General features: G+C 38.5%; 1 protein-coding gene, 1 long non-coding RNA gene and 1 pseudogene across 2 annotated transcripts; 1 reads left to right on the forward strand and 2 right to left on the reverse strand.

Annotated features, from left to right (window-relative positions):
* Positions 1–1,124: 1,124 nt before the first annotated feature.
* On the reverse strand, positions 1,125–2,123 carry LOC145007608 (uncharacterized). The gene is made up of 2 exons (XR_013663007.1): positions 1,971–2,123; positions 1,125–1,347 (listed from the first exon to the last, which is right to left on the reverse strand). It is a non-coding gene; the product is annotated as an uncharacterized LOC145007608 (long non-coding RNA).
* A 5,658-nt stretch (positions 2,124–7,781) lies between these two features.
* Positions 7,782–17,473, reverse strand: LOC145007448 (ACT domain-containing protein ACR9-like; annotated as a pseudogene).
* Positions 17,474–23,697: 6,224 nt separating this feature from the next.
* LOC145007449 (uncharacterized) lies at positions 23,698–24,198 on the forward strand. The gene has a single exon (XM_078966385.1). It carries the CDS (start codon positions 23,698–23,700, stop codon positions 24,196–24,198), a length of 501 nt encoding a protein of 166 aa, XP_078822511.1.
* Positions 24,199–24,627: the final 429 nt, after the last annotated feature.

The following is a 24,627-nucleotide window of genomic DNA, read 5'->3' on the forward strand; positions in this document are numbered from 1 at the left end:
AATATTTTTACACTTTTTAGGAACCTTTTAATATTTAAAGTTTGGCCACATAAACTTTAACGGTTTGACAAGTTTGATCCCTTTTCTAAAAAGTTGCTAAATCCCACCCCTTTATTTTTTTAGCCATTTTGACACTTCTGGTCCTTGCAATCAAAACTTTTACATTTTTTTTCATAAAAACATGAAAAAAAAAAAACAGTCCGTGATAAAGCCCAGACTTTTCATCCTTGCACTATCTACGACTGTCATATTTATCGATTCGGAAACAACATTGAAAGTTTCTGGCCCCCGCATAGCGTGGGTAGCCTTTCTAGTTATTATTATTAGAGTAAATTACTGAAATCGTCCCTGTGGTTTGGTCAAAATTGCACGTTTGGTACCTAACTTTTTTTTTGCATTCGGATCATCCCTGTGGTTTGATTTTATGTGCCGGAGCTTGAGGCGTCTGTACCCATGATAGAAGAAAAAGTTATGCAAGAAGATGAGGTGGGTAGGAAAGAAGAAAACAGAGGTCCAACGGCTTGCAGGATCGAGAGGGAGAAAGAAGAGGGAATTAATCTGATACCATATTAGAATGATATTTTCCCTTAATTAGCACACGAAACATTCAAGAATAAATAGATACAAGATACAAAGAGTATGGGCTAGGTTTGGCTATTCTAACAAATTGGGCTAATGAAATGGGCTATATAAATAATACAAATATATACACTAAAACAATCGTGCAATTTTGATCAAAGCACAGGGACAATTTCAGTAATTTACTCTTATTATTATTATTTTACTTTGATGATTGAAAGACACATTTTACTCTGATTGGTTTGGAGCAAATGGTTGTATGGATATAATGGTTTAAAAAATGAAATTTGTATCGGTATTTTTGGGGATGTTACATAGCACTTAGGAACCGATTGCTATTTATTTATGTTTTCAAATCACTTATTGTTACTAAACTGTTTGTTTTGTCCGGAAACATGTGTTCCTGAAATAAATATCTTTGTGTCCTCTTTAAAAGCTTTTTCTCCGATATTGTTTTTCCTATTTGTTTAGGATAAACACCGAAATTAAATTCGATGATAAAACAAACTCTTCAGGTCCATAAACCATTTTGTAGTCTCCTACTTAAAAAAAAAAATTGGCCATCTAAAAATATTGTCGTATTTGGTCAAGAAACATTTTATGTATAAGCAAGTCGTCCCCTTGAAATAAAGGCATGTCCAACAAATAACCAAAAACACTTCTTCGGAATGTTTCTCGATTCACACCCTCCAATCTTTCAAACACTTGCCATAGTTTACATCCGAAACCTTTCACATTAACCACAATTATAAATTATCGGGAGGCGTGCTGAAATAAAACAAGTTGTTGAAAGGTATAAATATACAATGAAAATTAAAGAGAACTACTAAATAAAACTGAAAAAAAAAATCTAAACAGTAAAACTCATATATTATAAATTACACACAATAAATATAAAATAAAAATTGTGATCATAAACATTTCGCTATAAAATATCCAAGGTACAAGGTTGTGTTGAAGAACAAGGCCAATATACAACCATATAATGGACGCATATTGTATCAGAAATTTGTATATTCTTTTTTTTGTTTTTTTGACTGAGCAAATTTGTATATTCTTAACTGAAAACAAATATACAATGTTGATTCTTGTTTACTAAAAACTGAATATATTTATTAGAATATACAACTCCATATGCACGTTTTACGCATCAGCTACTTGTACAATCTCACATCTAGAGTTCTTAGCCATCTCAACTATGTAATACTCGAAAAATAACCTTTCAACAACTATTATATACTCGAAAGTAATCTCAGATCTACGAGTTCTTCCAAATATCCTAAGGCTAACAATCAAATACTCGAAAATAACATTTCAACGACTATGGACACTTAAAAAAAAAAAAAAAAAAAAAAAAAAAAAAAAAAAAAAAAAAGATTAGCTATGGTTACTGTATGAGAGTGGGGGACAGGATTCTTGACGCCCTGCTTCATTTTCTCCCTCTCGTCAATGTGACGACCATGCTCCAAAAGACACGTCCGCTATTTTTTGTAAACGGTTTTTCTTCCTTTGGGAAACGATATGAAAGGACACGTCCGCTAGGCAGCCGGATATCCGTCTTTCAACCACCTGCAGCTCTTGTCTCCTATATTCCCATTGCCCTTCTTTTGTCTTTTGTGCATTAAAGATGCCAGCTCATTCCAAGATACCATGCATCCTACGTCATCCAGCTGTCATACTTGTCCCACCCTTTTAAACTAATTTGGATTTAAAGCATGACCTGTAAATTTGTCAATTTGTGTATTCATTTGATGAAGGTATCAGCCACAAATTTAACTTAGAAACGATTATATAATGAAAAATAAACTTTATTTTAATTTTCAAGATATATTCGTATCGTGATGGAATTGTCAGGTTTAATTTAAAGGTGGATCCATTTTTTTGTTTGGATCTTATTTCCTAGATTAAATCCGAGATCCGAGCAACTGGATTTACATCTTGGACCCATCCAAACAATTCCTTATCCAAACCATGGGCCATGTCTGTCCTAACAATTTTTTTTTTCTTCAAAATCCATTAACTTTTTTTCTTTTATTTTAACATTTAACTTTTTTATTTATTTATTAAAACCAATTATTATTCTTAATACCAATTTTAGTCTTATGGTTTCACACTCTATTATTCTTACTGATTTAAAGTGAAGACACAAATGTTTCAAAGATTATTATTTTTTGTGTTCTTCTTTCTACTGAACAATTCGCATTTGCATCCTCAAATTTATGTTCTTTAAAGATTCCGATCCACATAATTATTCGGAAATGTGTCTAATCACCAACGTTTTCCAACATTTGTATCTTTCCGAGGTTTGCATTTTATTTCCTTCAGACTATTTAAATTAGGTCTTTGACCACCTTTGGACCAAAGATTTTCAGAATAAAGATCTAGAGCAGTCTTTTCCGACCTTGATTGACAAATCAATGGTCGTGCTTCGAAATTTTGGGTTCGCATTTTCATTGTCAGCATCACTTCGGTTTAGCATTAAGATTCTTCTCAAAAGCGATTTATCTGGTTTATCAGATATAATTTTCAATGTTTGTTCAGTTCAACAATACACCACCAAGCCTACTCATGCCTCGAAAATAATATCCTAGTTTTTATGGGTAGATGCTCACATCAAAAGGGGGCTTGTGATGCTCCATCATATCCGGCATATTCTTTTGCTCGATTTCATGGTGTGACATAATTATTGGTGTTTGGATTTTAAAGACATTTGAAGACGAAGATTTATTTGGTAATGTTATGTGACACTGATTTTTAGTCTTCACATATCAAATTTTTGGTATTGGTAGATGTTCTCCGGATTCATATTATGTACTTCCAAACTATGTTCTTCTGGATGTCTTATTTGTGTTACATCCAGATCAAATTTTATGATTATTCGAGTTTGGATTTTTGATACTTTGAAGACGAAGATTCTTTTGGTAATGCAACGTGGCATTAGTTTTTTATCATTCCCGATCAAATGTTTGGCATTGCTAGACCTTTCTTCAAATCCATTTTAGTTATTATTCATACTTTACTTTTAGGATGTTTCACATTTTCAGCAGGTTATTCATTAGAGATTATTTGGTGCGTTATGATTGAGTTCAAAATGTTGAAGCCTTTGTATGATCCGATATTGAGCTCTTCGGTTCAACAGTCGAGGGAGAGATTATGAACGTGATCGGTTTTTGGAGACTAATCAGATTTAAAGATTGGGGTTTCATATTTTTACTCAAAGTTGGTTCCTCTTAATATTATTTGATGATAGAGATTTCATTATGTCACACCCCCGAACGGTGGCGAAAACATCGGGCTGTGCGACTTTATCTTTGGATCACATTTATCAAACGTATAATGAACAATACAAAAATACATACATTTATTAATATTAAACATGAGTTAAATCGTTCTTATCCTTCTAGTATATCATTAAATCCAAAAAAATGATATATATATATATATATATATATATATATATATCATAATAACTAAAGTAGTTGATAACTAAAACTTCCATACCTTCATGATATTCTCGCTTTTACGTTCCTGAAAATATATGTAGTTTCAAGATACGTTAACATATAGTCGGTGAGTTCAGTGGTTTTGACTTTGTGTACTTCAATAAAATATGTTTAATAAGTACACCGTTGTTTCATTAGTTTCAAAATGTTTTTTGTGATCAAAGTATATAGTTTATAAGTTTCTGCCAACTTATATATTGTTCCACAGTATTGTGTGCGTACTAGGTATAATTGTTTACTTATTGTATAAGTTCTATACCTACAATAATTCAAGCACCCTACGTATAAGTTTTTGTGGTACTTATACCTAATATTTATACTTTATATTGGACAAGTATAATATTCTACAGTGTAATAGGCACTACATGAGTCTACAACAATTGCTCCATGATGCTTAAGGCCTTTGTTTTTGGTGCTGAAAGTGTCTCACCAGTTCATACGTTTCGTATGATTCATCAACATCAGACAACAAAACAAGAATATCTGGACAATTTGTCACCCGATGTGTTTCGTAAACCGTTGGGTTGTAGCTAGCAACTGCGGTTGGGAGTGTTAACCCGTATATATCTATACACAGCTTCCTCAATCACATGGGATTAGCGGTTACAGGTCAAGATTTTACTGAGATTTTCTAGGCTTAGTTGATGATTTGAATACCTTATGTAGAATTTTTGAGATTTAAAGGTTCCAACAGTGAAAGCATATATGTGTCTAAAACCTCAAGTTACTAGACCGTGTACACAATATAACTACTGTATATAGATCAATACCGGGTTTTAACCAACGTAAAACCTACCAATAGTTCCATATCGTTGTATAATAATGATAAACAACATATTAAGCGGTTTATAATTATAAAACAATCAATAGCCCTTTTTGGTTCCTTATAAAAACTACATTTTTTGTTTTCATATAATATCGAGTATACTTTTTATGACGAGCATATATCTTCCCCCGAAAACATAAAAATAGTTTGAAGTGGGGTCGTGAAACCACCTTTGAAGCGTATTTTTACAGTAATTTGTCACGACTGGCATTTTAGCTAGGAAATTCTATTCCTGTGTAACCATTCAACTATTGTAAAACTTATATTCTAAGTAAATCTCACTTAATGAATCTTTTGCTTTACCATTCATGTTCATCAAAGAGTCTAAAGCCCTAAGATCCATGGCTTAAGTCCATGGTTGACTAGGAGTTTCATATTGGGCCTAATGGACCAATAAGTACCCAATTCAACCTCATGGGACATAGAAGCCCTAATTGGACCGAATTCATGAATCTAAAACATTTTGGACCACTTGGGTTTAGAATGATTCATTCTAACCCTAATGGGCCTTATTGGGTCATAACTAATCCAATTAACCTTAGTGAACCATAAGTCCCTCTCTTTTAATCTATTTGGGCCGTAACCCATCTATGGAGCCCATTGGGCCGAAAAATAATGATTGGGCCTTATAGTTTCGAACCAAGGCAAGAATTGGACCCAAACTACCCTACCCATTCCCCTAGCCCAACACCATCAGCCCATGAGTAAAAAAAAGGAAATGAAGTTGACTTTGGAGTGCCACCTCCATAAAAATCCAACATACATCTAGGCTTTAAACCATCATGTATCCATGCTAGTCCTTTCACCATCTCTCTCCCCTCTCCTCTTCTATTCTCGGCCGAAGACAAACAAACACACACAAACACAATACACTAAACTCTCTCAAACACTCTCAAAGATCATCCTACACCTTCTTCCAAAATCTCGAAATTTGCTTATGATTCAAGGAGGTTTTCACAAGGCAATCATCACTTCTTGAACTCCATAAGTTCGAAATCCACTCAAGAAAGCTTGCTAGGACCAAAATTTTCTCCATTTCTTCTTCAAAACCGAAACATCTAGAAAAGGTGAGTTTATACCCCCTATTTTCGATTTTTACTTGTTTTTGGGGGAGAATACAAGTAAAATGTGTAGATCTATGTGTTAGATGCATGTTTTGTGTGAATACTTGGTTTATTTGGTAATAATGGGTTGATCTTAGCAAATCTTGAAATTTAAGTATTATCTAGGAAAGATCTATGAACTATTACATTATAAACATCACATTACCAAACCAAAAATGATTACATGTTTGAGATACAAAAAGTTTCAACAAAAAAACTTGATTAAGGGTCAAAATTTTCAAGAAAACAAAAGATAAGGGTAAAAAGTGACATTTATATTTTTATAGGGGCCAAACAGGCCCTATATGTATAAAAATATATTTTTATGCTAAGCATACTTTTACAAGGGTCAAAAATGAAAATTTAAGCTTATTGGGCCAAACTTTTGGGCCTCACGGCCTTAGGGCCCAATTTGCGAAAAACATGAAGTTTTAAGGTTTAAAAATGTTATATGGCCAAATTTGGAGTCATAAATGTAAATAAACCACTTTTCTGCAAAACAAGTTCCTAAATGTGAAAATATAACTTTTTGGGCTAAAACCGTAAGTTTATAGACATTGGGGACAAAACTGCAACTTTTTATAAGTTATGGACTAAAGTGTCATCTTTACAAAACTTTGGGCCTTAACTAAAAATTTGAGGATCATTGGACAAAAATGTCATTTTTTTTACAAGCAGAAAGCTTCTTAACGTCGACTTGGTAAACTTTGAGCTATACAAACAACGAAACAAAATGAACGAACGGAATATGTTAATAATCAATTTTTGGGCTTAATGTTCATGATACCTGGCCGTTGGGCCCTAAGGGCCCAACTAAATGTATATTGAGCCTAATGTTTTCCATGACATGTTTAGTGAGCCTTACGACCCACCTACATGTTAATTTGAGCCTAATTTATGGGTTACATGTTTATTGGGCCTTTCTGGCCCATTTTCATGCCTATTGGGCCTAAATTACCCTTTTATTATGTTATTGGACCATTGTGGCCCATTTACCTGTTAATTGGGCTTGTAATGAAAATTCACATACTTCGTAGATAGTAAATATACCTCTACGTAGTTTATGAATTTGGATACTTACCTTTGGAATGGGAAATCTATAACCTATGCGTAAAACATTAAACATGGGAAAGAAAAACACATCGAATGGGAAAGGTTGAGTATCTAGTGAGACTTGTCGGTTGGCACCTTTGAGTGTACAATCGTAGCCTGTAGTTATAACCAGAGTTTCCTGGAGGGAAAGCGAGAGTTTGTGTATAGATCTATACGGGGTGACTCCCCACACCTGAGCTGTTCGCTACAGTTAGACTCGGCTAGTCTAGGGTAACAAAATCTTGAGCAATACCGGCGTTTGGAAAATGCCAAGACGGGCGACTTAGTCTTTATCATGTATGGTTATAAAGGCTCATGTAGGGATTCAACAACACTTAAACACATAGAAGATTAATTCTTTAACTGTGTCAACACGAAAACACTTAATCAACGAGTCAAGAACCTAGACATTAAGGCATAAGGTAGAATTTCGTATATGCCCTTATTAAACGTCAAAATATCATATTTGTCTGGCCTAATATCTAAATATCAGATTTTCCCTTCTTAATATTTTTAAATATCATATATACCAAAATCTATTTTTTTGATAATTTTTATTGATTTATATTTTTTTCATAGTCTTAAGTCCTTATAATTGAAAATACATATGAAATGGATAATAATGCCCTTTTGCTTCTAAATTCCAATACATCTCAGATCACACATGTTAATTTACTTTCATAACATCCTACTACTTACGATCTCAGCACATCCTCCTAATCCCCTTGTTGCTGCATCTTCCTTCTTAAAATTACACGCATCATGCATCAGGTAATCGGAAGGATTAGCAAGCAAAAGTTCTGTATCATCTGGGCCCCAGTTTGTGATGATGACTCTTAATGGATGTAGTATCTCTTCTTTAAGACGTGAACATAAAGCAACTTGGTTTTCAGTATCCATTATTTTGTTCCATCATCTTTCTGTATAAACAAGTCCAAGCTTCGGTACCCTTTCACACTATTAGAAATTCTTCCATATGCTATCTGAATAAAAACAAGATAACCTATTCATTTCAAACATCAAACAAAATAAATAGTATTATGAAGTCAATTTGAGTATATACACCTTGATATTGCAGTATTTGGAGATCTTTAAATTGTGAGAGCTTTCTGATCAAGGCATTGCATTTGAAGCAAAAGTATCAGATGGGTTTGTTAAATTATCAACAGTAATAACAACTTTTAACATCCAATATGTCTGCTAAGAGCTTATGAACGATCATCTTACTTGGTGGCAAGCTGACAACTAAACAATTCATCAACGATTTCTTCTGAAATAGAAGTAAACCCTTTTTGGCTCTCATATCCAGGTCCTGCTAACTCAAATTAATAGCTTATATACAATATTTCAAAAGGGCTTACAAGTGATCAGTGACAAAGAAGAGATCCAAGACCTTGTTATATGGGTTTTTCATTACTTTCAAGCTTTTGAATTGTGAGCTCGAGTTCACAAATCACTTGTGTAACATCAATAAAATTGGATCTTTATATGTCAATTTTAGTTTTCGAAGGAAGAAGAAAGGGAAAAGACGGAATGGTGGTAGTGGTTACCATGGATTAACCTTTTTCGATCAAGAGGGATGACCTTTAATAGATAAACTAGAGGTGGTTTAGAAGAATCAAGTAATTGCTTGAGATGGTTATTGACCGAGATAAAACGCAGGCAAAAACAATAGGAAACAAGATAAAAGCCATGTTTTTAACCGGCGATCCTATGAAGACGACCAGAAACCTCATCTCAAAGGATTCCTACGATTTACGATTTTGAACAGGTAAGGTAAGGGTATTAGGGTCTAGATGAGGGTATTATTGTCTATTTTATTATTTATTCTATTTTAAAAAAAAATTCAATTATAAAAAATGATTATTAAATAATAAAATCTTTTTAAAAAATAGATTATGGAAAATACGATATTTTAAAACATTAGGAAGGGTAAATATGATATTTAGATTTTAAGTCGGGTAAATACGATATTTAAACATTTAATAAGGGTATATATGAAATTCTCCCAAGGCAGAAAATATCGGATTTTCTGGGAGAAATAGTCATATACAATTATCACTTATTCACGATACAATACTCGCATACAAGTTATAACTATAAATTTCATTCATGCATTTATACTCGATTTACACATCATTGTCAGACAATTTATGTCACACCCCCAAACCAGAACGGCGGAAACGTTCGGGGGCGGAGGACGTCATATCCAGTATCATAACAGTTCATAGAAAGGAAAGTACACACCACCATATAAATTAAAATTTCCAAGATGTTTACATAGAGTATTCATTACATGTTCAAAAGATAAATACATAAATATCATTCAAAAGAAGTAATTAACGCCAGCGCGTTAATCCCAAAAGTTGATTCCCAAACCTGCTTAGCGGTTCCCTGAGAATACAAGTTATTTCAAAGAAAAAGTGTCAACAATTAAGTTGGTGAGTCCATAAGTAGTTTAGAAAAATTGGATGCCATTCCAAAATGGGTGTATGTTTTCCAGAAAACGTAGCATTTCAAATGTAAAGAGTTGTGATTTGTTGTGTTGCAAATGAATGTATTAGATCCAGAAAATCTCATATTTTCCCTAATGGTTGAAATACGAATGGTTGTGTTTTCCCAAGAAAAACCCTTATTTTCTTATAAAAGCATGAAATGCATATAAATGTTCGTATTGTAAATTGTAAATGATTGCACCAGGAAAATCCCTTATTTTCCTATTAGTTGTTTGGTTTGTATGCAGGAGAAACCCTTATTTTCCTAAAATAAATGGTAGTCTCTAAGACCGAAAATTTGCATGAAACCGACGTTCTCGTAAGTTGTGTCATAGTTTTATATAATAAAGCTATACGAAGATCGCAATCGTTAGCTAAAGAATAGTTTTATTAGCTATTCGTTCATAAAAGCATAATACCATAATAATTGTATATCCGATGAGTTTTATAACCATACTAAACATAATATGCCTGTAACGACGTTCTTCAGGCGTCGCAGTGCTATGACAACTGTCACCCCAAAAGACGGACTGTAGCTAACAGTCAGGGCGCGGGATCATGACTTCCCGTATAGATCTATACACATTTGACACGTTCTCGTCGCGGGAGATTCTGGTTATAAACAGGACTTACTGCAGTACTTTCTAATAAAGAAAGTAACGTTTGAAGATGTACACGGCTCATAGATTCTCAATTAAGTTGATATTAAAGTGATAGTTTTGTATGCAAAGTTTATCCCTTTTCACAATGTTTGATAAAGCAAAATCATAAATTTTTAGAATGTATAAAAAGATTTAACAATGAAAGACCATTATATACATCGTATAAGTCTAATGCACACAAAGTATGACAAGAGTTTTCCATAATAGTAATGAGTTCCAAGTGGTTTATCTGATAACACAAGTGAAGTGAAACTTTATAAAATACACGATAATAACCGTATGTTTACTTGTATTCCCCCCCCTAAAAGAGTATAAAAGCATTTAAAAATGTATTTAAAGTGTGTTTGAAAGGGGTATGAACTCACTTGAAAACTTGAAGATAGCAAGATGGAAAACCGGGCAGAGTTTCGTCTCGGGAAATGGATTTTCCTCGGAAATCTCGGGATTCCTCGGGAGAAAGATCGGCCTTCGGGACTTGCACAAAATGACCAGGGCTTCGGGGTAGTGCGAGCACGGAAAACGAGGTAAAACGCAAGAAAAAGGAGAGAGAATTGGCCCTTTTCCCGGGAACCCTCGCATGCTATTTATAGGGGGGCCTGAGAGGCCTCGTACGCAGCGCGTACGCGTACGTCATGCGTGACCGAAGCCTCGACTGCCTCGGCCTCGGATGGGACGGCTCAGGCAGTCGGGTCGGATGGGACGTCGGGTCGGACGGGTGGGTCGGGTGCCTTGCATAGGGCGGCGTGGACGGTTTGAGGCCAAGTTCCTCGGGTACGCGGGGCGTACGAGGGTACGCGGCGCGTACTACAGCCCTAGGCTGACTCCTCTTCGGATAATACCGAATTTTGAATAAAAATTATATATAAATTATTTATCAAACTTCGAAAATTCATATCTCCTTCATACGAACCCCGTTTTTGACGTTCTTTATATCCCCGCGAAGGTGAGACTACGATCTACAACTTTCATTTAGATTCCATTGGTTAATTCCGGAATTATTTTTATTATTTATTTATTAAAATGACGTGATTAAGGAATTTCTTTAAAAAAAATTCATAACTTATTCATACGATGTCTGATTTGAGCGTTCTTTTTATGCATGTTTGTAGTTTAATGATATCTACGACTTTCATTTAGACACCTAAGGTCGGAAAGTGTTTTATTGAAACTTTGCGTTTTTATGCAACATTGTATTGCCGGTTTTTGTCGTAAGGCTTTGAATGATCATAACTTCTTCATTATAATTCAGATTTTTGTGTTATTTATATGTTTGGAAACCTTAAGACGATAACTACCACATAGTGTACTCCAAATAGAGTTTTTGAATACTTCATTTTTCGATGATATTCTAATTCCTTTCTCAAAGAGGTTACAGGACTCGATTTTTACTAACTTGAAATAACGGGTTGTTACATCATCCCCCCGTTAGAGGGAATTTCGTCCCGAAATTTTAATACAAAAGAAGAGTCTTAGGGGCTGGGGAAGAGATGTGGATACTTCTGTTGCATTTGATCTTCTCGTTCCCACGTGAACTCAGGTCCCCTCTTAGCATTCCATCGGACCTTTACTATTGGAATGCGACTCTGTTTAGTTCGTTTAATTTCCCTATCCATGATCTCGACGGGTTCTTCCACAAAGTTAAGATTTTCATTTAGTTCGATCTCATCGAGTGGAATTACAAGTGTTTCGTCGGACAAACACTTCTTCAGGTTTGATATGTGGAATACTGGATGTACTTTGTTAAGCTCTATTGGAAGTCGGAGTTTGTAGGCTATTGGACCAACCCTTGAAATGATTTCAAAGGGTCCAATGTACCTAGGATTCAGCTTCCCACGCTTTCCAAAGTGTATCATTCCCTTCCAGGGTGAAACCTTCAGTAGTACCCGATCGCCAATCTGAAATTCCAAGGGTTTACGTCTTTTGTCGGCATAGCTCTTTTGCCTATCCCTCGAGGATCTCAGTCGTTCTCGTATTTGCACGATCTTTTCAGTAGTTTCTCTGATGATCTCTGGACCAGTGAGGGTGCTATCAGGGGCTAGACCTTTTGCTAGTTGTGTGTCGCCCACTTCCGTCCAGCACAGAGGTGATCTGCACTTACGGCCGTAAAGGGCTTCAAATGGAGCAGTATTGATACTGGTATGATAACTATTGTTATAAGAGAACTCAACCAAAGGTAAGTGAACATCCCATGCTTTACCAAAGTCGATTACACATGCTCGCAACATGTCTTCCAAGGTTTGGATCGTTCTTTCGCTCTGTCCGTCAGTTTGGGGGTGATAGGTTGTACTCATGTCCAATCTTGTTCCCATGGATTTTTGCAACGATTTCCAGAATCTAGACGTGAATCTGCTGTCTCTATCCGAGATGATAGACATTGGCACTCCATGGAGTCGTACGATCTCTCAGATGTAGATTCTCGATAGCTTTTCCATTTTATCAGTTTCCTTGATCGGTAGGAAATGAGCGGACTTGGTTAATCTATCGAAGATTACCCAAATAGTATCTTGGCCACCCTGAGTTTTGGGCAGTTTCGTTATGAAGTCCATAGAAATCTGCTCCCATTTCCACTCAGGAATTTCAGGTTGTTGGAGTAGTCCTGAGGGTTTCTGGTGTTCTATTTTGATCTTGGCGCAAGTCAAACACTTGCTCACATATGTAGCGATCTCTGCTTTCATGTTTGGCCACCAGTAGAGTTGTTTGAGATCTTGATACATCTTGTCTGACCCGGGGTGTACGGAGTATGGAGTCTTGTGTGCCTCGCTCATAACTACCTCTCTAAGTCCACCAAACTTGGGCGTCCATATTCGGTTCATGAGGTAGCGTGCTCCGTCACTCTTGACTTCTAAATTCTTGTCCATTCCCCTAAGGGTCTCACTTGTCACGTTTTCGGGTTTCAGGGCCTCTATTTGAGCTTCCTTGACTTGTGTCGACAGGTGCGAATGGATTGACATGGCTAATGACTTCACTCTTCGGCCAGAGTACTCCTTACGACTAAGGGCATCTGCCACGACGTTAGCCTTTCCTGGATGATAGCGAATCTCACATTCGTAGTCGTTGAGCAATTCAACCCAACGTCGCTGCCTCATGTTCAACTCCTTCTGGTCGAAGATGTGTTGTAGGCTCTTGTGGTCTGGAAAGATAGTGCATCTGGTACCATATAGGTAGTGTCGCCAGATTTTAAGAGCGAAGACCACCGCCCCAAGTTCTAAATCATGAGTGGTGTAATTGACCTCATGCGTTTTTAGTTGTCGTGAGGCATATGCAATAACCTGTCCCCTCTGCATTAGTACACAGCCCAGCCCTTGCTTCGAAGCGTCGTAGTACACCACAAAATCTTCGATCCCTTCTGGGAGAGAAAGGATGGGCGCACTGCAAAGGGCCTGTTTCAAAGTCTGAAATGCAGCATCTTGCTTTTCTCCCCAATTGTAGGTCACACCTTTCTGGGTTAAGGTGGTAAGAGGCTTTGCGATGCTGGAGAAATTCTGGATGAACCTTCGGTAATAACTAGCAAGACCTAGGAATTGGCGAATTTCTGTTGGTGTAGTTGGCGTAGACTAGTTTTTGATAGCCTTGATTTTTGATGGATCCACGTGGATTCCTTCCTTGCTGACCACGTGACCGAGGAAGTCCACCTTTCTAATCCAAAATTCACATTTTGAGAATTTTGCATACAGTCTCTCAGTCCGTAATGTCTCTAAAACTTGCCTCAGATGTCGACCATGCTCTTCTTTATTCTTTGAATAAATGAGTATGTCGTCTATGAATACTATCACGAATTTATCCAAGAATGGACGACATACCTGATTCATTAGATCCATGAATACGGTCAGGGCATTGGTTAGTCCGAACGGCATCACTACGAACTCGTAATGTCCGTATCGTGTTCGGAAGGCCGTCTTGGGAATATCGCTCTCCAGGACTCGCAGCTGGTGATATCCCGACCTCAGATCGATCTTGGAGAAGTAGTTGGCTCCTTGGAGTTGGTCGAATAAGTCATCGATTCGGGGTAGGGGGTATCGGTTCTTGATGGTAAGTTTGTTGAGTTCCCGGTAGTCGATGCACATTCTGAATGACCCATCCTTCTTTTTCACGAACAGTACGGGTGCTCCCCATGGCGAGAAGCTCGGCCTGATGAATCCTTTTCCAAGTAGTTCATTCAGTTGGCTGGATAGCTCTTGCATCTCTGCCGGGGCTAACCGATAGGGTGCTTTGGCTACTGGGGTAGCTCCGGGAACTAGATCGATTTGGAACTCCACTTGTCTTGCGGGTGGTATTCCCGGAAGGTCCTCAGGAAAAACGTCGGGAAAATCGCGCACGTCGGGCACACTCTTGATGTCTTGGACTTCGCGTTTCACATCTACAACATGTGCCAAGAATGCGTGACACTCCTTGCGTAGGCATTTCCGAGCTTGGATACTTGAGATGATACGAAGAGTGGTACTTGGTTTGTCGCCCAAGACAATGAAAGTTTCGCCGGTTGGCAGATTAAGGCGAACGGCCTTATCGTAACATAGAATGTCCGCATGATGAGAACTCAGCCAATCCATGCCAATGATGACATCGAAACTCTTAATCGAGATTGGCATGAGGTTGATTGAAAAGGGATTATTGTTTAAAGTTAGGGTGCAGTTTAAGTATATCTCCTTAGTGCCTTCGGTTTTCCCGTTGGCCATTTCTACTATGAATGGTTCCCTTAATGATTGTGGTATTGATTTTAGCAGGCCTTTAAAGTCGTGACTCACAAAACTCCTTTCCGCTCCACTATCAAACAAAATGCATGCATACGAGTTATCGAGAAGAAACGTACCCGTAACAACAGTAGGGTCCGCAATGGCTTCATCTTGTCCCATTGCGAAAACTCGTCCCCTTTCGCCGGTATTCCGGTTGTTTGCCTTTGGGCAGTCCCTGCGGTAGTGCCCCGTGTTTCCGCACTCAAAGCAGGCGCGACTTACCCCGGTATTAGTAGTGGGGACGGATGGTTGGGTTGGCCCTTTGCAATAGCGGGCTGTATGTCCCTTCTTATTACACTTGGTGCACTGAAGATCAGGGCAAGGACCGTGGTGGTGGAAGCTGCATCGGTCGCATTTAGGAAGTTTCCCATTATATGAGCTTGTGGGGGTAGGGTTCACAGGCACAGTCATAGCGTGGGTCGCTGTTACTTGTTGTTTCTTGGGGTTTTCCTGGAGAGTTTGTCCCCTCCTTTTGTTCCAAGGCCAACTCTGGCTCTGAGCCTCCCTAGGTGGATTTGCGGTTGTTGAAATGATACTGGGTTTTACTCCGTGGTCGATGAGTCGCTGAGCTAGGCATTTAGCGCTGTTGTAGGTAACAGGGCCGGAAGCTAGGACATGTCCTTGAATCTGGGGTGACAACCCCCAAATGTACCTTTCAACCTTCTTTGATTCTGGGTTGACCATGGTAGGGCACAGTGCAGCGAGGTCGTTGAACCTAGCTGTGTAGGTGACTAGGTCAGACCCCGTCATTTTCAGATTCCAGAGCTCCTGCTCAAGCTTTTGCACTTCACCCCTTGGGCAGTATTCTTCCAGTAATAGAACCTTTAGGTCGTCCCAACTCATGGCGTTGGCGACAGTGAGCATCACTGAATTCACATGGCTTTTCCACCAAGTGAGGGCTCGATCTACGAAAGTGCAAGCAGCGAACTTGAATTTGCTTGCTTCTAGGCATGAGCAGATCTCGAAGACCGTTTCGGTCTTCTCGAACCATTGCATTAGTGCAATGACTCCCCCAGTTCCATTAAAAGTTTTTGGCTTAGCGTTAGAGAACTCCTTGTAAGTACTTTCTCTTCCTTGGCCATGACCAGTGCCATGATTTGGATGATTCGTGCTGCTTCCCGCCCCTCCATTCCCGTGGGAGTTTATTTGCGAGAGGGCTGCAGTTACTGCTGCTGTGATAGCAGCCTGAACCATGGCTGGATCATAAGCTGGTGGTGGAGGTGGTGGTGGTACCGTGCCCGGCCTGGGCCTTAGGTTTGGACGAGGAGGCATCGTGCCGCCAAAAGAAAAAAAAAATATGGAAAAATTTATAAGTTTTGGCAGTTCAGAGTTGAATGATTTGAGTTAACTTCTAATAGTTCTAAGAAGTTGGGTTTGACTGACACAATGTTTTGAGCTTGAAAGTAAAGTTTGAATAGATGTACCATCGAACCGAACGATTTGTGCATGATTAACAACAACAAGAAAAGGGGTATACCCTTATATATATATATATATATATATATATATATATATATATATATATATATATATATTAAACATATAGTTGTGTTACAGCGGGGTCTAGACAAAATTTCTTGGCCTTTCTAAAGGCCTCCGATTACAGAACAATTTAAAGAAAATAATACTTTTATCCGAAGTCCTAATTTATAACAAAATTTGAGAGTTGGGCAAGTACTACTTGCGGTGCGCTTTGCGTTTGGAGCTCGACTCCGTGTCGGACTGCTTCGACTCCATGAGGCGTCTATCAAACGCAGCTTGTTGTTCTCTTAATTCTGCGAAGGCCGCATTTGCTTGTACTTGAAACGCTTCGGCACGAATGTGGATGTCGTTCTGCAACAACTCTAGGGGGTTGATATCGGCCGTGTGGATTTGTACTTCCACATTGACCTCTCGGATTCGATTGGCTTGCACTCCGGATTGATAGCACTGGTTGGCGAGTTTGCCAACCATGACCGGAAGTGCTCGGTCGGCTGATCCCCCGCCTCTCACATCATAGAAGTCTCGGCACATGCCGTATGGAGGGCGTAAGCTTTGTTGTTGGCTCCAATGATGGAGATGACTTCCCCACACTGGAGTGGGTCCTTGGAAATTCCTCACGTGGATGGGAGATTGTGGGATTGGTGGATTTATAATTTCTGGCTCCGAATCCGTGCCAGAGTCATCCCCTCCCTCCAACTCTATAGGCTCTTCGTATTCTTCAGGATCTTCGTCAATCCACCCTCCATTACCTTCGTCAATACACCTTGATATTGCAGTATTTGGAGATCTTTAAATTGTGAGAGCTTTATGATCAAGGCATTGCATTTGAAGCAAAAGTATCAGATGGGTTTGTTAAATTATCAACAGTAATAACAACTTTTAACATCCAATATGTCTGCTAAGAGCTTATGAACGATCATCTTACTTGGTGGCAAGCTGACAACTAAACAATTCATCAACGATTTCTTCTGAAATAGAAGTAAACCCTTTTTGGCTCTCATATCCAGGTCCTGCTAACTCAAATTAATAGCTTATATACAATATTTCAAAAGGGCGTACAAGTGATCAGTGACAAAGAAGAGATCCAAGACCTTGTTATATGGGTTTTTCATTACTTTCAAGCTTTTGAATTGTGAGCTTGAGTTCACAAATCACTTGTGTAACATCAATAAAATTGGATCTTTATATGTCAATTTTAGTTTTCGAAGGAAGAAGAAAGGGAAAAAGATGGAATGGTGGTAGTGGTTACCATGGATTAACCTTTTTCGATCAAGAGGGATGACCTTTAATAGATAAACTAGAGGTGGTTTAGAAGAATCAAGTAATTGCTTGAGATGGTTATTGACCGAGATAAAACGCAGGCAAAAACAATAGGAAACAAGATAAAAGCCATGTTTTTAACCGGCGATCCTATGAAGACGACCAGAAACCTCATCTCAAAGGATTCCTACGATTTACGATTTTGAACAGGTAAGGTAAGGGTATTAGGGTCTAGATGAGGGTATTATTGTCTATTTTATTATTTATTCTATTTTAAAAAAAAATTCAATTATAAAAAATGATTATTAAATAATAAAATCTTTTTAAAAAATAGATTATGGAAAATACGATATTTTAAAACATTAGGAAGGGTAAATATGATATTTAGATTTTAAGTCGAGTAAATACGATATTTAAACATTTAATAAGGGTATATATGAAATTCTCCCAAGGCAGAAAATATCGGATTTTCTGGGAGAAATAGTCATATACAATTATCACTTATTCACGATACAATACACGCATACAAGTTATAACTATAAATTTCATTCATGCATTTATACTCGATTTACACATCATTGTCAGACAATTTATGTCACACCCCCAAACCAGAACGGCGGAAACGTTCGGGGGCGGAGGACGTCATATCCAGTATCATAACAGTTCATAGAAAGGAAAGTACACACCACCATATAAATTAAAGTTTCCAAGATGTTTACATAGAGTATTCATTACATGTTCAAAAGATAAATACATAAATATCATTCAAAAGAAGTAATTAACGCCAGCGCGTTAATCCCAAAAGTTGATTCCCAAACCTGCTTAGCGGTTCCCTGAGAATACAAGTTATTTCAAAGAAAAAGTGTCAACAATTAAGTTGGTGAGTCCATAAGTAGTTTAGAAAAATTGGATGCCATTCCAAAATGGGTGTATGTTTTCCAGAAAACGTAGCATTTCAAATGTAAAGAGTTGTGATTTGTTGTGTTGCAAATGAATGTATTAGATCCAGAAAATCTCATATTTTCCCTAATGGTTGAAATACGAATGGTTGTGTTTTCCCAAGAAAAACCCTTATTTTCTTATAAAAGCATGAAATGCATATAAATGTTCGTATTGTAAATTGTAAATGATTGCACCAGGAAAATCCCTTATTTTCCTATTAGTTGTTTGGTTTGTATGCAGGAGAAACCCTTATTTTCCTAAAATAAATGGTAGTCTCTAAGACCGAAAATTTGCAAGAAACCGACGTTCTCGTAAGTTGTGTCATAGTTTTATATAATAAAGCTATACGAAGATCGCAATCGTTAGCTAAAGAATAGTTTTATTAGCTATTCGTTCATAAAAGCATAATACCATAATAATTGTATATCCGATTAGTTTTATAACCATACTAAACATAATATGCCTGTAACGACGTTCTTCAGGCGTCGCAGTGCTATGACAACTGTCACCCCAAAAGACGGACTGTAGCTAACAGTCAGGGCGCGGGATCATGACTTCCCGTATAGATCTATACACATTTGACACGTTCTCGTCGCGGGAGATTCTGGTTATAAACAGGACTTACTGCAGTACTTTCTAATAAAGAAAGTAACGTTTGAAGATGTACACGGCTCATAGATTCTCAATTAAGTTGATATTAAAGTGATAGTTTTGTATGCAAAGTTTATCCCTTTTCACAATGTTTGATAAAGCAAAATCATAAATTTTTAGAATGTATAAAAAGATTTAACAATGAAAGACCATTATATACATCGTATAAGTCTAATGCACACAAAGTATGACAAGAGTTTTCCATAATAGTAATGAGTTCCAAGTGGTTTATCTGATAACACAAGTGAAGTGAAACTTTATAAAATACACGATAATAACCGTATGTTTACTTGTATTCCCCCCCCCCCCTAAAAGAGTATAAAAGCATTTAAAAATGTATTTAAAGTGTGTTTGAAAGGGGTATGAACTCACTTGAAAACTTGAAGATAGCAAGATGGAAAACCGGGCAGAGTTTCGTCTCGGGAAATGGATTTTCCTCGGAAATCTCGGGATTCCTCGGGAGAAAGATCGGCCTTCGGGACTTGCACAAAATGACCAGGGCTTCGGGGTAGTGCGAGCACGGAAAACGAGGTAAAACGCAAGAAAAAGGAGAGAGAATTGGCCCTTTTCCCGGGAACCCTCGCATGCTATTTATAGGGGGGCCTGAGAGGCCTCGTACGCGGGGCGTACGCTCGTACGCAGCGCGTACGTGTACGTCATGCGTGACCGAAGCCTCGACTGCCTCGGCCTCGGATGGGACGGCTCAGGCAGTCGGGTCGGATGGGACGTCGGGTCGGACGGGTGGGTCGGGTGCCTTGCATAGGGCGGCGTGGACGGTTTGAGGCCAAGTTCCTCGGGTACGCGGGGCGTACGAGGGTACGCGGCGCGTACTACAGCCCTAGGCTGACTCCTCTTCGGATAATACCGAATTTTGAATAAAAATTATATATAAATTATTTATCAAACTTCGAAAATTCATATCTCCTTCATACGAACCCCGTTTTTGACGTTCTTTATATCCCCGCGAAGGTGAGACTACGATCTACAACTTTCATTTAGATTCCATTGGCAAATTCCAGAATTATTTTTATTATTTATTTATTAAAATGACGTGATTAAGGAATTTCTTTAAAAAAAATTCATAACTTATTCATACGATGTCTGATTTGAGCGTTCTTTTTATGCATGTTTGTAGTTTAATGATATCTACGACTTTCATTTAGACACCTAAGGTCGGAAAGTGTTTTATTGGAACTTTGCGTTTTTATGCAACATTGTATTGCCGGTTTTTGTCGTAAGGCTTTGAATGATCATAACTTCTTCATTATAATTCAGATTTTTGTGTTATTTATATGTTTGGAAACCTTAAGACGATAACTACCACATAGTGTACTCCAAATAGAGTTTTTGAATACTTCATTTTTCGATGATATTCTAATTCCTTTCTCAAAGAGGTTACAGGACTCGATTTTTACTGACTTGAAATAACGGGTTGTTACAATTTACAGAAAATATCGGATTTTCTGGGTTTTTACGAAAGATACAAGATTTCTATTCAACCATACTTATGAACTCACCAACATTATATATGTTGACCGTTTTCAAAATAACTTGTATTCTTAGGTAATCGTTAAGCTGGAAGATATGCGAGTGTGTTTGGTTTTGTTTATGTAATGTCACTTATCGTACTTTGAACAATTAGAATTTGTGTATTTTAACAATGTACTTGATGTGAACAATGTTGGTTGTATTATGTAATATGGGTGATGAATGTGTTATGTTTCATCTATATTCATTGTGATGATTATTCAATTGTTAGTCACACAATCCCCCGGACGTTTCCGCCATCTGGTTCGGGGTGTGACAGGTTGGTATCAGAGCAATCTTTATAGTGAACTAGCATGTCTAACCATACATGATATGCAACTATAAACACAATGGGACTAAACAACTCTGAACAAAACAAAAAAATCAACACTTGTGTAGTCATATTAGGGATTGAACACTATGGTTAAACCTGGCAGTTATGTAGTCATATTTGGGATAAATATAGCCTGATCAACTATATTTATTTAGAATATGACCAACATGTTTTCGGGAGTAACTGTAGCGGGAAATGAATCCGAAAGCCTACCCACTCTCCAATAACTCTAGGGAATCCAAACACTAATAATGAAAAATACTATGAGAGTAATCAAAACATGTCTCGTTCCCACGCCCCATGCATTCACCATGGATGATGATCAGCAAGGGGTACACTTCTACCAAGCGCTAGTGGCTCAAGGAGTTCTTGAGGAGGACCCTGAAGAAAACCCCGAAGGGGGCCCTGCCATGGGTCAACAGGTGGGACCCGAAGTGGAACCGGGAAAGTATGTGGTAACTGATTACGAATACGACGAGTCTGACCGGGAGTCAGATGAAGGAAAGGATGTTGAGGAGGCGTGCAATGAACCCCACCTATCGAAAGCCCCATCAGATCCACACATGGTTCAGAGGGGTGATGCATACCATTTACGCTCTCTTGAGGAAGTAATAACAAATCTCAAGCGTCAACTCTTTATGACCGAAGCAAGGGCTGTACTAGCCGAGCAAAGGGTTGAGGTAATCACCCAAGAGGCAAATGAACTGGCTGAACTTCTGATACGTCAGCTCGACGATTGAGTGCCATCATCAGCACTACCAATGGGACTTGCTCTACTACTTGCTATATAGGTGTCACAATATGTGAAACCAACCATATCTCCTACTAAGAATTTGCTCCTTCTAACGCGTACCACCCTACGTACTGTCAACTCTATGTTTAAGTGATTACACTACTCATAGTGTCATCATGATGCCGGATTTTATATGTACTGTATGCCTTTTTGGCAACTTTTCATGTAGCAAGCCTATTAGTATTAATAAAAATGCTTTATGTTTTATCATGGTGTTGTTATCTGCTATGTGCTATACTTCCATGTTTTCTGTCAATGTGTGAAATTACTTAAGTACATGTTATACACTTAGCCTATAGGATCACAAAGTCGTAAGAACAATAGGCACTCAACATCTTTCCGTTCCATGACAGAAGGATGCCTCAACGACCCACCTGTGGAAACCCCGAGCCGTTGCCTCCAAAAATTAACTCGGTTGCATTCCAGGCAGCAGTGTCCGTTGCGGTCACTGCATCACTTGCACATATTCGCAATGGAAACAACAGAGAAGGCAATGGACAGGGAACTGGAAGTACAAATGAAGGAACAAATCATGGAGCCGCACGAGCATGCACCTACAAGGACTTCACCAACGCCAAACCTCGAACCTTTAATGGGACAGGAGACGTCATAGCCCTAAAAAGATGGATTGAGAAAGTAGAGTCGGTATTCGAAATTTGCGAATGTCTGGATGAGTGTAAGGTCAAGTTCGCAGCCTGTACGTTCATGGACCAAGCTCTCTCCTGGTGGAATGGCCACGTTGAGGCCATGCCACTCCCAGTGGCAAATGCGATGCCCTGGGAAGAGCTGAAGGAGATGATGTTAGCGGAATATTGCCCTAAAGATGAGATTCAAAAGATGGAGCAAGAGTTGTGGAATCTCACGGTCCAAAAATCCAACATTGACGCATACATATCTAGGTTTAGTGAGCTATCTCTTCTGTGTCACAGAATGATCACCTCAGAAGAGAAAAGATTGAAAGGTTTATCTGGGGACTGACTGAACCTATCCAAGGGAATGTCACTGCAGCAAACCCTAAGACATTTGATAACACCAAGAGATTGTCTAAGAAACTATACGATCATGGCAATAAGAAGGGTGACAAGACGGTGGAGGCGGAGGGTAAGAATGAGGAAGAGCGTAAGAATGGAAGAAACAACAAGAGAAAGGGAAAACGAAACTCGGAATCATCTAAGAAGCAACAAACGGTGTCCATCCATATTGCAACACAAGGCACTACCACACCACATGCTCCAACCTCATCCACACCAAATGCTTCCAAGCAGTACTCGGGAAATCTCCCCAATTGTAACAAATGCAAATCCACCATCACGGGGATTGCAGAGAGATGAGTTGCACAAGGTGCAACCGGAAGGGCCACACAGCGAAGTATCATAGGACTCAGCTTCAACAGAACCAGATGACAACCAACAACAACAAAAACAACAACCACAATACGGGAGCTAGTTATACCTGTTACGGATGTAGGAAAACTGGGCATATCAGGCGAAACTGTCCCAACGTGAGCAATCAAGGGACAGGTGCAGCAGGAAGAGTATTGACAATGGGCCAGGGTGAAGCAATGCAGGACCCAGCCATTGACACCGGTACGTTTCTGCTTAACAACTCATATGCATGCATTTATTTGATAGTGGAGCATAGCAAAGTTTTGTGAGTAATAAGTTCAAACATTTACTAAGCAACAACCCTAGAAGCTCAATGAAGCCTTCACGGTGGAAATGGCTAATGGGAAGACTGAATCAACTAAGGATATCTATGTAGGGTGTGAAATAACTCTAAGCAAGCATATATTCGAAATAAACTTAATGCCTGTAAATATTAGGAGTTTTTGTGTGTTCATCGGCATTGATTGGTTAAGCTCCCATCATGCCGATATTAAGTGCCACGAGAAGGCCGTTTGCCTTCATCTTCCTAACCACGAAACCCTAATAATCTGCAGAGATAAACCCGGTGCAAACCTTCGCCTTATCCCGAGAATCAGGGCTCAAAAGTGCTCACAAATGAAGAACGACACATTCTTTTCTCACGTGGAGGATAAGACCAAAGAGGAAGCGAGCATTCAAAACATTCCAGTGGCATGTGACTTCCCAGATGTGTTTTCAGAGGAACTTCCTGGAATACCCCTAGAACGACAAATCGAATTCCGAATCTACCTAGTTCCTGGAGCCACTCCAATCGCCAAATCACCCTATAGGTTGGCTCCTGCTGTAATGCAATAATTGTCAAGCCAACTAAGTGAACTCTTGAATAAAGGATCATTAGACCAAGCCTCTCTCCATGGGAAGCTCTGGTTCTTTTCATTAAAAAGAAAGACGGATCCTTCAGGATGTGCACTGACTATAGGGAACTGAATAAACTCACTATCAAAAACCGTTACCCACTTCCACGAATTGATGATCCATTCGATCAGCTCCAAGAAGCTAGTTACTTTTCTAAGATAGATCTGAGATCTGGTTATCATCAACTCAAAGTCCGAGATGAGGACATTTCTAAGACTACTTTCCAAACTCGATATGGTTATTACGAATTCATCATGATGCCCTTCGGTCTAACAAATGCCCCTGCCACATTCATGGACCTCATGAATCGAGTCTGCCGCCCATTTCTTGATAAATTTGTAATCATTTTCATCGATGACATCCTCATGT

Source organism: Lactuca saligna, chromosome 7 (assembly GCF_052625555.1).
Source record: "Lactuca saligna cultivar CGN05327 chromosome 7, ASM5262555v1, whole genome shotgun sequence".
Classification (NCBI taxonomy): domain Eukaryota; kingdom Viridiplantae; phylum Streptophyta; class Magnoliopsida; order Asterales; family Asteraceae; genus Lactuca; species Lactuca saligna.